Below are 14435 nucleotides of genomic sequence, written 5' to 3'. Positions count from 1 at the left end.
GGTCTATTTCACCCTTCTCCAGCAGCCTCTGCCGGGAGTAGTCAGACCTTAGACCCGCAACGAAAGCGTCTCGTATCAGTCCCTCCGCATGTGCCGCGGCCGATACTTCCTTGCAGTCGCAGCCGCGTCCGAGTACCCGCAGTGCCCGTAGGAAGGCTTCCACCGATTCCCCGGGCTGCTGTCTGCGAGATCTTAAAAGGTGCCTGGCATAGACCGTGTTAACCGGGCGTGCATACTGCCCTTTCAGTAGGTCGATAGCCGCCGCGTAGGTCGTCGCATCTTGGATTAAAGTATAGACTTGGTGGCTCACCTTCGAGGCCAGGATTTTCAGTTTATTTTCATCAAGAGTCACGGTCGAGGCTTCCAGATACGCCTCAAAGCAACGCAGCCATTGTGCGAATTTAGTCGACGAACCCGCTTCTTGGGGGTCTAGGTCCAGGCATGTTGGTCTGAGGGCTCGCAGCAGCGCCTGCTGCTCAGCGTTTTGCGCCATCGGTTGATCAGCATCCGCAGCCAACATTTAACTTTGGTAATAAAATTGATGCACTATCAATTGCTACAAAAGACTGGAGATTGAGTAAGTAATAAACAGGCTTTTATTACCAAAGAACAGAGCATGCCTCTTGGGGTTGCCTGGTATCCAAAAGGGCCGGAGGCTTCTGAGCAGCGACCTTTATACCCAGCCATGAGGGTGGAGCCAGGGGCGGAGTCAGCTGAGGCATGCACAGACAAGTACAACAATACTAACAACAGTGGTTTACCACAGTAAGCATGGGATCACACTCAAAAGAGCGTTCAACCAGCCCAACTTCTGTCTGGATCTCCCATCCACCGTCTGTGTGGGCAAGCACTCGGGGTGTCACTTTTATTCTCTTTTTTAGGGGTGAGCCTGAGGCCAAATTATTGACAAGACCATTTAACCTATAGAGGTTCCTCTAAAACCTCATTCAATTTGTCTTATTGTTTAATATTTCTGAAGGTTCTTTCTTTGGAATTTGTGTCTTATCTCTCTTGTCCCTATCCTCCCTAGTTTGGAGTCGGACATGCCATTCTCAGCCATCAGTTCGTAACTGCTTGTTATCAGTTATTTAGGTTCATGCTGTTCATGCAGCTTTAGCAATGCAAAACTAACTCTTTCATTATCAGACTATTGTACTATGGAATGAATCATTAAATTCCCAAAGACATCATCTATTCTATTCTCATACACTGGGTAACTTACGCATTTTAAAGCAGTTTTGTCAACCAATGTCAAAATCCTAACTTAACATTAAAATATGGTTATTAGCAGTAATGGAAGAAATATAACGTCGGGCCTTGGTTGGTCAAATTAGAGAAACATAAACAAGGTTGAAATCCTAACTTGAAAACAAGATTATTTATGACAGTCACACTGCAGAATGCTGTAACATCTGCAGGGAACCAAAACACAGGCAGATTCTACACATCTATCTAATTATTCTAAGACTAGTCTGAGAGACTTTCTGTCTCTCATTCTAATACAATCATGTAAATACAGCATTACTCGCGTCACAGTTTTATCCGCAAAACCATATACATTTTGAACACCCCTGATTTCTAACATACTCCCCACCTTGAGAGGGAGAGAAACTCTATTTCGACCTCTTTCGATTTTGCATACATCGTGCCAGCTCTAAATTGTTCGTTCGACGGTTCAATTGACGGGTCAGCTGTTTCAAATAGCAAGACATTATAATAAGGACCATTAAGACCAGACACTGGGCAATCATTAGGCCTGCTGATATCATTTGTGCCCAGGGATGCTGGCTGGCATTATAGGCTACTTCCCACCACTCGTGGTCCCCTAATTTACTTATTGCCTTCTCAACTTGGGTATTACCCTGCTGCATCTTAACCAAATGTTTGAGAGGTACTACTTCTTTCAATGATGGATTTCAAACTGAGAGATAATGGTGGAATTGGATGTCCGAATTTTACTATTGCTTCTATAGCCTCCTGCTGTATATCGTTATATTTACTTGTGTTTTGAGTTACATTGTGAATTCTTACTGGAATCAAATAAGCATTCCCAATCCTCGTCACCTCGTTAGGTTTCAAACAGAAGGTTGGCCATCTGACCTGGCAGATGTCTAGCCCATTTGTATATTGGGTGGCAGAAGTAGTCACACAATATCTTCTTCGGCCTATGTAACTATTTTGCGTCTGATTGGCCCCCCATGTTTGTACTTGGATGGTACACGCAGGTGATTCTGTCTCTACTGTGAACCCACATGCTGGTATCCCTGGCTTCAGACTATCACACCTACAAATCCAGGATCCCCTATTGTTTGTGCAACAATCCAGATTAGGGGCCTTCCAGGTCACGCCCTGCTTAATAAGGTAGTGTGGATATTCTTCATATTGTTTGTGTACCTTCCCTTCCATAGATCCTATTGATTCGACCCTGAACACTTCCCACGTATTTGTCTTGTTCAGTCGAGGCAGCCACAGGACTACTGGTATGAGAGTGCTTTTGGAGTCTAGATAATCATTATTCTCCCCACCTAGGCACGGTAATTTGGTGTAGTAGACTAATCCATATTTCCTAGCAGTGCACCACGGTTCAGTCTTGTTAAACTATTTCTCTAAATGTCTATCACTCAAAGTTAGATATCCGATTATTTTCGATGTCTGTCAGACCCTTCTGTACCTGATCCAATAGGAAACTCCCATACATAGCACTAGTAATACCCTTAGAAAACTGGTCCTTGCTTCCCTCAGATTCCTTTATTATCTCATTGATCTTGTCCTGAATCTCTCGAAAATCGTGTACCATGTCTAAGGTGCTTTTAGTGTTTCTTGCAATTCTTTCATTTGGTCTGAACCTCCCTTTATTTATTTTGGTTAAAATTCCCTTCAATTGTCCCCTCATAGCTGCTTCATGTTCCCACATAGATTCTATGTCTATTCTAGTCCATGCGGCAGTGCCTGCTGTGGCTCCTACTCCTACCCATTCTCCTAGTCCTCGCTTCCTTCTGCTACTTTTGGCACCATTTCCTTTCTCTACCGCCGGTTGGTACCATGGTTCATTGATAGGGGGCCAGGGTTTGTTAATGTCTCTCCCTGCATTCCTTTCCATAAAATTCCGTATTATCTGTCTTGCCAGGTTTTTTTTGAATAGCACGTAGGTGTAATTGCATAACCCCTCTGGCATTTGAACCGCCGAAAGATTGAATACTACTGGCACAATCTCGTATCGGATACTTAGTGGGAGTGGTATATAGACCTCCAAACAGTAATGTGGAGGTTGGGGATGGCATTAAAAGGTAAATTAGAGAAGCGTGCAATAAGGGCACAGCAGTTATCATGGGTGACTTTAATCTACATATAGATTGGGCTAACCAAATTAGTAACAATACTGTGGAGGAGGAATTCCAGGAGTGTATCCGGGATGGTTTCCTGTACCAATATGTCGATGAACCAACTAGAGATCAGGCCATCTTGGACTGGGTATTATGTAATGAGAAAGGATTAATTAGCAGTCTTGTGCGAGGCCCCTTGGGTCGGAGTGATCATAATATGATAGAATTCTTCATTAAGATGGAGAGTGAAGTAGTTGACTCAGAGACTAGGGTCCTGAATTTAAATAAAGGAAACTACGATGGTATGAGGCGCGAGTTGGGTAGAATTGATTGGGAAATGTCACTCAAAGAGTTGACGGTGGATAGGCAATGGCAAACATTCAAAGATCGCATGGATGAACTACAGAATTTGTTCATCCCAGTTTGGCTTAAAAATAAAACAAAAAAGGTGACTCAACCGTGGCTAACAAGGGAAATCAGGGATAGCCTAAGATCCAAGGAGAGGACATATAAATTGGCCAGAAAAAGCAGCAAACCTGAGGATTGGGAGCAGTTTAGGAGGACAAAGGGATTAATTAAGAGGGGGGAAATAGAGTATGAGAGTAAGCTTGCAGGGAACATAAAAACTGACTGTAAAAGCTTCTATAGATATGTGAAGAGAAAAAGATTGGTGAAGTCAAGCGTAGGTCCCTTGCAGTCAGAATCAGGGGAATTTATAATGGGGAACAAAGAAATGGCAGACCAATTAAATACATACTTTGGTTCTGTCTACACAAATAACCTCCCAGAGATGTCGGGGAACATAGGGTCTAATGAAAGGGAGGAACGGAAGGAAATCAGTATTTGTAGGGAAATGGTGTTCGGGAAATTGACAGGATTGAAGGCCAATAAATCCCCAGGGCCTGATAATCTACATTCTAGGGTACTCAAGGAAGTGGCCCTCGAAATAGTAGATGCATTGCTGGTCATATTCCAAAATTCGATAGACTCTGGAACAGTACCCATGGATTGGAGGGGAGCTAATGTTACCCCACTATTCAAAAAAGGTGGTAGAGAGAAAACGGGGAATTACAGACCAGTAAGCCTGACATCGGTAGTGGAGAAAATGCTAGAGTCCATTATAAAAGATGTAATAGCAGAGCACTTGGAAAACAGTGACCGGATCGGACAAAGTCAACATGGATTTACAAAGGGTAAATCGTGCTTGACTAATCTACTGGAATTTTTTGAGGATGTATCTGGTGAAATAGATAAGGGAGAACCACTGGATGTGGTGTATTTGGACTTTCAAAAGGCGTTCGATAAGGTACCGCATAAGAGATTAGCGTGTAAAGTTAAGGCACATGGGATTGGGGGCAAGGTATTGACTTGGATAGAGAACTGGTTGGCAGACAGAAAGCAAAGCGTTGGAATAAACGGTTCTTTTTCCAAGTGGCAGGCAGTGACTAGTCGGGTACCGCAGGAATCGGTCTTTGGACCCCAACTATTCACAATATATATTAATGATCTAGACGAGGGAACTCGATGTAATATCTCCCAAGTTTGCAGACAACACAAAGCTGGGTGGGCGGTGTGCTGTGAGGAGGATGCCGAGAAACTCCAGTACGATTTAGACAGGTTGGGTGATTGGGCAGAAGCATGGCAGATGCAACAGGAAGACAGATTATTATCTGAATGGCAATAGATTGGGAGAAGGGGGAAGTGCAACGAGACCTGGGTGTCCTTGTGCACCAGTCGCTGAAGATAAGCATGCAGGTGCAGCAGGCGATTAAGAAGGCAAATGGTATGTTGGCCTTCGTAGCAAGAGGGTTTGAGTACAGGAACAAGGATGTCTTGCTGCAGTTGTACAGGGCCTTGGTGAGACCACACCTTGAGTATTGTGTGCAGTTTTGGTCGCCTTATCTGAGGAAGGATGTTCTTGCCATGGAGGGAGTGCAGCGAAGATTCACCAGGCTGATACCTGGGATGGCAGGAATGATGTATGAGGAGAGATTGGGTCGATTGGGCTTATACTCGCTAGACAGACTAGATGTGGGAAGGATGTTCCCGATGGTCGGGGAGTCCAGAACCAGGGGTCACAGTCTAAGGATAAGGGGTAAACCATTTAGGACAGAGATGAGGAGGAATTTCTTCACCCAGAGAGTGGTGAACCTGTGGAATTCTCTACCACAGAAGGCCGTAGAGGCCAATTCATTAAATATATTTAAGAAGGAGTTAGATATATTTCTTAAGGCTAAAGGGATCAAGGGATATGGAGAGAAGGCAGGGACAGGGTATTGAATTTGGATGATCAGCCATGATCGCATTGAATGGCGGAGCAGGCTCGAGGGGCCGAATGGCCTACTCCTGCTCCTATCTTCTATGTTTCTATGGATATCATTATATAAACTTCCATGGGTACGAGCTACTACCAGACCATTATCGGGACCTTTTGTTGTTTTAGGAGTTTCTTTTCCCGGTACTGGTTTTATTTTCTCTGTTATAACTATCCCCCCGCTGCTAACACACCATCCCGCACGGCATCGTGTGCTATTTCTCGTATTATTTTTTTGCCACTTGGCTTTCCACTGATACTCACCCTCGTGTCTTGGCCAAAAAGATGGCCAATTCAAATCATAGTCCTTAATGTCCCATTTTTCGCTCTTTACTTCGTAGGGTATCTCAATGAGTCCAGTTTTAACCAATGTTGTCGATACCTTCCGATACCACCCTGGGGCTTGGCCTCCTGGAGCTACAGGGTTGTACCCTCCTGTGCTACAGTGTAGTTGTATCTGAACTCCGTGTCCTTCGGGAACCGAAAGGTGGTGCATCCAAGTAGCAGCCGTCGGTGGGCGTACCACACATCCTTCGCATATGATTCTCACTCCACATATTTCCTTCAGAATTCAACATGACGTACCCTCGCCGTTGGTTTGGCTGTCGTACTCGACCCAGTCTGTAGAGGTTGGAGAGGCACTCCAGTGTCTTATGTATATGATGACCCCCAGCAGGAGGGTTCGATGACTGATGCAGTGTGTTACATGCTTCGTTATCATTATTAACTGGTTCTGCAAGGCAAAATATCCAATATTTACTCTTTCACAGTTTTCAACTGATTAATATGGTACCATTTAGCCACCTTGGCCCTCCCCTTTTTCTTGGGGAATTGCACCAGATAGACCGAGGGACTGGCCCTGTCAATAATCGGGAAGGGGCCATTCCACTTTGATTCGAAGCAATGTTGCTTCTTCCCATAGTTCAGTACCATTACGGCATCTCCCACCTGGTATTCAAATGGTCGGACCTTCTTGTCGAAGTATTTTTTTGCCTGGCTCCTTGACTTGCCTATCTGTCTGGCTACAAACATGTTACAGTAGTTTGTTCTGTGTTTTCTACCACCGTTTCAAGTCATTATTGGTTAGCAATTCCCTGCACTAAGGGTGTGGCTAAAGGGGTTAACAGATGGGCTGGCATTCGCATTGGTCGCCCGGTCATAGCCTGCTGGGGCGAGATACCCGTTGTGCTATGCGGGTGGATCTAATAGCCATTAGACACATTGGCAGCATGCTGGACCATTTGGTGGGGTGATCTGCACAAAATTTGTTTAACATAGTTTTCAGAGTTCGGTTTCCCCTTTCCACCATTCCGGATGACTGTGGGTGATGGGAGATGTGAAGTTTGCGTGAGATACCCATTATCCATTGTAGTTCAGTAAAAATTTGGCCGGTAAGGTGTGATCCCTGCGCTATCAACTTGAATTGGCACTCCCCACCTGCAGACCACCTCAACCAATAAAAGGCAAGCTGCTGTCAATGCGGTGTTTGTTTTACACGGAAAAGCCTCCGTCCATTTAGTAAATTTATCAACTATAACCAGACAATGCTGCAAGCCAGAAGGTCCTGTAGGTAGAGGGCCTATGAAGTCAATTTGAAGGTGGGTCCACGGCCCATTGGGAGGAGGGGGACTGCGCAACAGTGCCCGATTAGTATGGGCACTTGGATTATGCTGTAAACAGGGCAGACGATTCACCCTATGAGTGATATCTGTGACGCAATCGGGATACCACGCAAATTTGCGTAGTTTCTGAACAGTTGCATCGGCTGAATAGTGTCCTCCTACCGGGTGTGAGTGGAGGAGATCAAAAATTTTAGGTGCCATGGATGGGGGAACACAGACAAGCGAGAGATCAGATGATAGCCACCGCAAGCGGGGGTTGTACATTAATGGGGGCAGTTTCCCCAGACCGATCCAGAGCCAACTGGGTGTCTGCAGCCCATGGAGTGGGCTGAGGTAACGGACAGCCATTCTGATGCCATGCAATAACAACCGCTTAGGGGAGATAACTGGATTGAAGGGAGGGGAGGTCAGAACCTTCACTCTGAACACTTGAAACCGATCTTATGGGAGGGGTAGGGGCTTGCCAGAGGTCACCGTTAACGGCGGCGCCTTCAGCAGCACCACCCGCCTATGAGTTACCCTGGGCGTGTATGTCCGAAGAACGCGAGAGACGGGCTGATCATGAATTTAAAGAGTCCCAAAGGGAAGCAAAGAGGTCTGCATGAAGCAAGGTCTTGCCATCAACAGTACAAAAATGATTCCAAGCATACAGTGGTAAAGATAGCAAAGTGTTAATCACATAGGCACTATCGGACCAGACATTAACAGGTATATCATGAGTAATTTGGATTGCTGTCACCAGGGCTGCAACTTCAGCATATTGGGCGGAGTGGGGAATGCATTTATGCTGTTCTCGGTCAGGCATGACTACTGCAAATCCAGTAAGGGGCTTTCCATCCCTGTGATAGGAAGATCCATCAATGTAGATGTTCTGGACGTCACTTAGAGGAGTAGGAGAGGCGGGCTAATGGTCGAACGTCAGTGGTGGAAGGGGGCATTCATGGCTTCCCCCTCGTACAATAGGAGCTGAGGTAGAGTTGTCTGCCTTGGCGTTATTTCCAAATCTCTGAGTTAACAGAAGAGTCCAGTGACTGAGTCGGGCAGAGGAGACCAAAGTGTCCCCTGGTTTAAGTAGAAGATTCAAAGGGGTGTGGGGGCTATCCAGCAATGCCTCAATTTAAAAAATTCTCCTCCTTGTTTTCAGACTCCTCCATGGTCTTGCCCCTCCTTATCTCTGTAACCGCCTCCAGTCTTACAACCCTCTGATCTCTGCGCTCCTCCAATTCTAGCCTCTTGCACATCCCCTATTTTGATCGTTCCACCATTGGCAAATGTGCTCTCAGCTGCCTAGGCTCTAACCTCTGGAATTCCCTCCCTAAAGCTCTCTGCCTCTCTACCCCTCTTTTCTCCTTTAAGACACTCCTTAAAACCTACCTCTTTGTCCTGATATCTCCTTCTGTGGCTCGGTGACAGATTTTGTTTGGTAACACTCCTGTGAAATGCCTTGGGACGTTACAGGCGCTATCGAAATGCATGTCAACATTTAGCCATTCAGAATCTTCCTGTTGGTCTGAGGTTTTTGATGCACCTTCTGTCTTCTCATTTTACTGTCTTATTTGAAACTGTACTCAGCTTTTCTAATGGATCTCAGTCAGTGAGACACATGAACATTCTGGTTTGCATTGTGTACCTACATTTAATTCCATTTTCTCAAGGTGCAGCAAGGAGAAAACTCATTTGTAGAGGTCAAATTGCATGCTTTTGGTTTAGTTTTTTGCCCTTTTTTCTGTTAAAGTGAAGGTGAAGGGCCAAGATCCATGATCAGGATCCCGCCAAGGCTGAAAAGAGTTGAAGAGATAAGGAAACTTGGGGCGTGCAGAGCTTTGGTTTTAAAAGCCTGAAAGTTGGTGGAGTAAATGATCGAGCACGGTCATGAGTTTCACAGTTTTGAGGTTCTAGGAAAGGATGAGTTAAGAGTCGGAGACTGTGCAACAAGTCTTGACTTCATCACAGTGAGGATGTAGGGAGGAGAAAGATCATGTAGGATGGCTTATTTGTAGTTTGGAAAGAGGAGTGCGAGCCATAGTGCACTTACTCCAACTGAATTTTAATCGGACGTCTAATTTTTTTCCATTGATGGAAATCCATTATTTTGTGCTGGACCGTATACAAAGAATACCAAAGGCCCACCTTCTGTCTGCAATCCATCAATTCTTGTATTTGTATCTGTTTCTTTAAAACATTTTATAGTCTTCAGAATCTGCTGCTTTAGAGTATAATTTTGAAGATTGCTTGAAAGCGCTGCGGGTCTGAGATCAATTTTTCTTTTCCATTGGGTACAATACAATGAATACTGTAAAATATTTTGAAATGGTGGTGGGGTTTTACTGTCTTGCCTGTGAATAATTTGACCCAATACTGCCAAGACTTGTTTTCAAGGTGGGTGGTAATAGCATCGTAAAATTCCCCTGTGATTCCACAGTCTGTTAATTAAACAAGTGTTTATATGACAAGCTTGCCATGATATTTATGAACTAGGGCAGGAGGCATATGGTAAGTTTTAGAGGTTTTTTGGATAAAATCTGTGTATGTGTGAGAATGACTACAAAATTTAAGGAGGCGACATAGCTGTATATTCATGGTTTATAGAGCCACTGGGTTCAGCTTGTAAAAGTCCATTTGAGGGCCACAGTCGTTTTTGCCTATCTAACATACAAAACTTAAGTGTCTTTCTCACCACCCAAAACCCTACCTCCATTTGTCGTCTTCTGATTCCATGCAACACTAAATGTCTAGAACACTTGTGGGAGTAGGTGGGATTAGAGCCAATTGTGCTTTAAAGAGCTAACCCTGGAAGCCTTTTTTAATCATGTCTTGCTATTGTGCACATACTTAACCTGCAAGAAAAATGTCATTGATTGGTGGCCAGAATCCATAGTTGATGCTTTGCTTGAATTGTTTTCTGCAGGAAGCCGTGTGGTTCCTCTCCAACATTACAGCAGGAAACCAGCTGCAAGTGCAAGCTGTAATAGATGCTGGTCTGATTCCCATGATTATTCATCAACTGGCTAAGGTAAGCAAAAAATGAAACCGAATCAATATGAAGGCCAGACCTCCTTACGCAGCTTGAAATCAGTTCTATGAGAATATTTTTTAAGTGAAATAATATTTAATTATCATAACAAAGCAAAGGAGTTGAGGAAGGTCCGGTTATTTTTACCTGTGTGCCTATGAAACACAGCTCACCTTAGAGAACAGTCCAGATTGATTTATTTAGTGTGATTAGAATCTCACTTGCAGCTGGTGCCCCTTGCAAGTGTTTGGCTGATCTTCTGATTGCCCAAATGCAGGATCTCGTGCAGGTCCCAACTGCTGTAACTTGAATATGCATGGATACATGTAATTCCTGGGAAAATGCAGTCCACACATTTTGTGACTTGCAACTAAAATGGTGGGACAAGATGCACTAACATTTTGGAAGAAAACGTTTTTGTTTTTATTAATTCCTGGGATGTGGGCAAGGCCAGCATTTATTGCCCATCCTAATTGCCCTCGAAGGTGGTGGTGGTGAGCCGCTTTCTTGAACCGCTGCAGTCCGTGTGGTGAAGGCACTCCCACAGTGGTGTTAGGGAAGGAGTTCCAAGATTTTGACCCAGCGACGATGAAGGAATAGCGATATATTTCCAAGTCAGGATGGTGTGTAACTTGGAGGGGAACTTGCAGGTAATGGTGTTCCCATGCGCCTGCTGCCCTTGTCCTTCTAGGTGGTAGAGGTTGCTGGTTTGGGAGGTGCTGCCGAAGAAGCCGTGGCAAGTTGCTGCAGTGCATCTTGTAGATGGTACACACTGCAGCCACAGTGCGCCGGTGGTGGAGGGAGTGAATGTTTAAGGTGGTAGATTGGGTGCCAATCAAGCAGGCTGCTTTGTCTTGGATGGTGTCGAGCTTCTTGAGTGTTGGAGCTGCACTCATCCAGGCAAGTGGAGAGTATTCCATCACAGTCCTGACTTGTGCCTTGTAGACGGTGGAAAGGCTTTGGGGAGTCAGGAGGTGAGACACTTGCCACAGAATACCCAGCCTCTGACCTGCTCTTGTTGCCATAGTATTTGTGGCTGGTCCAGTTAAGTTTCTGGTCAATGGTGACTGCCCAGGATGTTGTTGGTGGGAGATTTGGTGATGGTAATGCCGTTGAATGTCAAGGGGCGGTGGTTGGACTCTCGTTTGTTGGAGATAGTCATTGCCTGGCACTTGTGTGGCGCGAATGTTACTTGCCACTTATCAGCCCAAGCCTGAATGTCGTCCAGGTCTTGCTGCATGCGGGCATGGACTGCTTCATTATCTGAGGAGTTGTGAATGGAACTGAACACTGCAATCATCAGCGACCGTCCCCACTTCTGACCTTATGATGGAAGGAAGGTCATTGATGAAGCAGCTGAAGATGGTTGGGCCTAGATTTCACATATATACAATTATAAAAATGTTAAACTGCATACTTAACATGAATTTATTGGGTGCAGTTAGGAACTGTTTCACTGTGCAAACGGCCTGTGTAATTTAGGTCTGTATTTTGCTATCGGTCTAAGTGAAGAACGTGAGAAGATCAGGGAAGGAAAAGTTGTTCAAACCATGTTCACAATCTATGCAGAGCATTTTAGTCTCTCACTTGCCATCTGTCTGCCTTCCTTATTGAAGCATATATTTAAAAAAACGAATGCTTCAATCAAGTCTGCAGTTTATTTGGCAAGTTGAGAACTCCTTAAAGTGTGAAATAGTTACTGAAGCTGTATTCCTGGTGTTAACCTTGCAATGAAAGTTGAGCTGCATTTTTTTTGTTGCAGGGAGATTTTGGAACTCAAAAAGAAGCTGCATGGGCGATCAGTAACTTGACAATTAGTGGCAAAAAGGAGCAAGTAAGTGAAAGATACTTTTATATTCCAAGAATCATAGACTTTTGCCGCACAGAAGGGTCAGCTCTCTGAAGGAGCTATTTATTCCCATTCCTCTGCCCTTTCCCCCATGCCCTTTGAATTTTTTTTCTATCCACATCCCTTTTAATGGATTCTGCTTCTGGTAGCGGCATTCCTTGTCCTAACAACCCTCTGCATAAAAGAAATTTGCCTAACCTCTCCCTTTGTTCTTTTGGTGGCAATCTGAAGTTTATGCTTTACTGACTAGTGGAACTATTTTTTCCTAATTTGCCTTCTCAAAAACTCTCGATCTTAGGAACATAGAGACAAGAGTAGGCCATTCAGCCCCTCGAGCCTGTTCCGCCTATCAATGAGATCATGACTGATCTGCGACCTAACTCCATATCCATATCCCTTAATACCTTTGGTTAACACAAAAAAGCTATCAATCTCAGATTTAAAATTAACAATTGATCTAGCGCCAATTGTCATTCGTGGAAGAGCGTTCCAAACTTCTACCACCCTTTGTGTGTAGAAGTGTTTCCTAATTTCACTCCTGAACGGTCTGGCTCTAATTTTAGTCTATGCCCCCTAATCCTAGAATTCCCACCCAGTGGAAATAGTTTCTCTCTATCTACCCTGTCTGTTCCCCTTAATATCTTGAACACTTCGATCAAATCACGCCTTAACCTTCTAAATTCCAGGGAATGCAATCTTAATTTGTGTAATCTCTCCTCGTAATTTAAGCCTTGGAGTCCGGGTATGATTCTGCTAAACCTACGCTGCACTCCCTCCAAGGCCAATATATCCTTCCTAAGGTGTGGTGCCCAGAACTGCTCTCAGTACTCCAGGTGTAATCTTGAGCACCTCAGTCAGATCGCCTCTTAACCTTCTTTGTTCTAATGAAAAGAGCCGAGTTTATTGAGTCTCTCCTCATAACTAAAGCCTCTCATCCCAGGTATGACCGTAGGTAATCTCTGCTGCTCTTACCACGGCCATGCCAACTTCCTGAAGTAAAACACCTAAAACTAGACACTGTATTCTAATTGCTGCCTAATCAATTATTTGTGCAAGTTTAGCATCGTTACTTTGCTTTTGTACTCAATGCCCCTATTTATAAAACCTAAGATCCCATACGCTTTTTTTAAACAGCTTTATCAACTTGTCCTCCAACTTTTCCCCTAAGTCTCTCTGCTCTTTCTCTTTATTCTTTCTCCCAAAATTTCTTTGCACTAACTTTTTATCTTATTTCCATATAATTTGATTATCATTTGATAATTTACATGAAGTTTACTGGCTTGTATCTGCAATGACATTCGATATTAAGTACCAGAACAGAATAAAATCAGGTAAATAAATCACTGTATGCATTGTGGGGAGGAGGGAAAATACAGGAGTCATTTCAAGGCTGTAATTTTACAAGTGCAAAGCCATCCCAGGAATATCTTAACTCCAGGGAATGTCCAGCTCCTAATGTAGCTGACTGTCTGCCCTCAGAAGTAAAATAGAATTCCTTTCAATGCCAAAGAGTCTTGCACTTGGTTCAAGCAAGTTAGTAAGAAAGGAATGTAAGTTTACTGTCATTCTTCAACACCAAGCACTTCACTGTTGGTCACCACCTCCATTTTTATTTCCGACCCAACTACTGGGGAACATTCCAACGCTATTTAGACCTGAGACCCGAAATAGTCAGCCTCATAGTTGAGGTGAACTGACGCAAAGGATTCCTCTGTTTATTTGAACCACTCAAAAGGTCCTCCAAGCTAGGATTTCTCTTCAAACAAGTCAAGTCCCAACATCCATCATTCATAGGGACTCGATTTCTAATGTGTGTCAGCCCAGTCTGTCTCTTACTGGATTTGTCCATATGCTGTACCTTGTAAATATGGAGATGAATTTAGTCAGCACATGCCTTGATATGTTGCTGAGCATTTTAACACTACTGAATTTCCCATCCAACATTATTAATGAAGTTGTAGATGGTGATACAGTGACCCAACCATATTAACATGGATGAGCGTCCCACACTGGAAGAAACTACCAACCTGATCAAAGTTCCTGGTCCTACTGGATTACCAGCAGTGGTTTACAGATACAACTCTGACTCCATTCGCACTTTTGGTTAATTTAGATAGATGATGCAGTCCTTCAGGATCTTGGATGTTGCCATATCCAAACATGAGGGAAGTCTTGTAACTACTGGGGCATCTCTTTTGTCCGTTGTCAGGAAAGTACTGCCCAGGGCGGGGTGTTTAATAATTGCATTCTTGCTAACATATCAAAATGTACTTCCAGAAACGCAGCATGTATTTAGAGAAAATCACATTCATTT

General features: G+C 44.1%; 1 protein-coding gene across 1 annotated transcript in view; it reads left to right on the top strand.

Moving 5' to 3' along the window:
- The window catches only part of kpna3 (karyopherin alpha 3 (importin alpha 4)), a 103147-nt gene that overhangs the window by 73554 nt on the left and 15158 nt on the right, over nucleotides 1-14435 (top strand). The window contains exons 14-15 of the mRNA XM_086006422.1: nucleotides 10168-10272; nucleotides 12035-12106. Coding sequence (XP_085862548.1) covers nucleotides 10168-10272; nucleotides 12035-12106 — 177 coding nt within the window. The remainder of the gene's footprint in view (nucleotides 1-10167; nucleotides 10273-12034; nucleotides 12107-14435) is intronic.

This window comes from Somniosus microcephalus, chromosome 14 (assembly GCF_052327205.1).
Source record: "Somniosus microcephalus isolate GS21.2 chromosome 14, FLI_Smic_1.0, whole genome shotgun sequence".
Classification (NCBI taxonomy): domain Eukaryota; kingdom Metazoa; phylum Chordata; class Chondrichthyes; order Squaliformes; family Somniosidae; genus Somniosus; species Somniosus microcephalus.
This window is presented reverse-complemented; position numbering and strand designations above follow the sequence as displayed.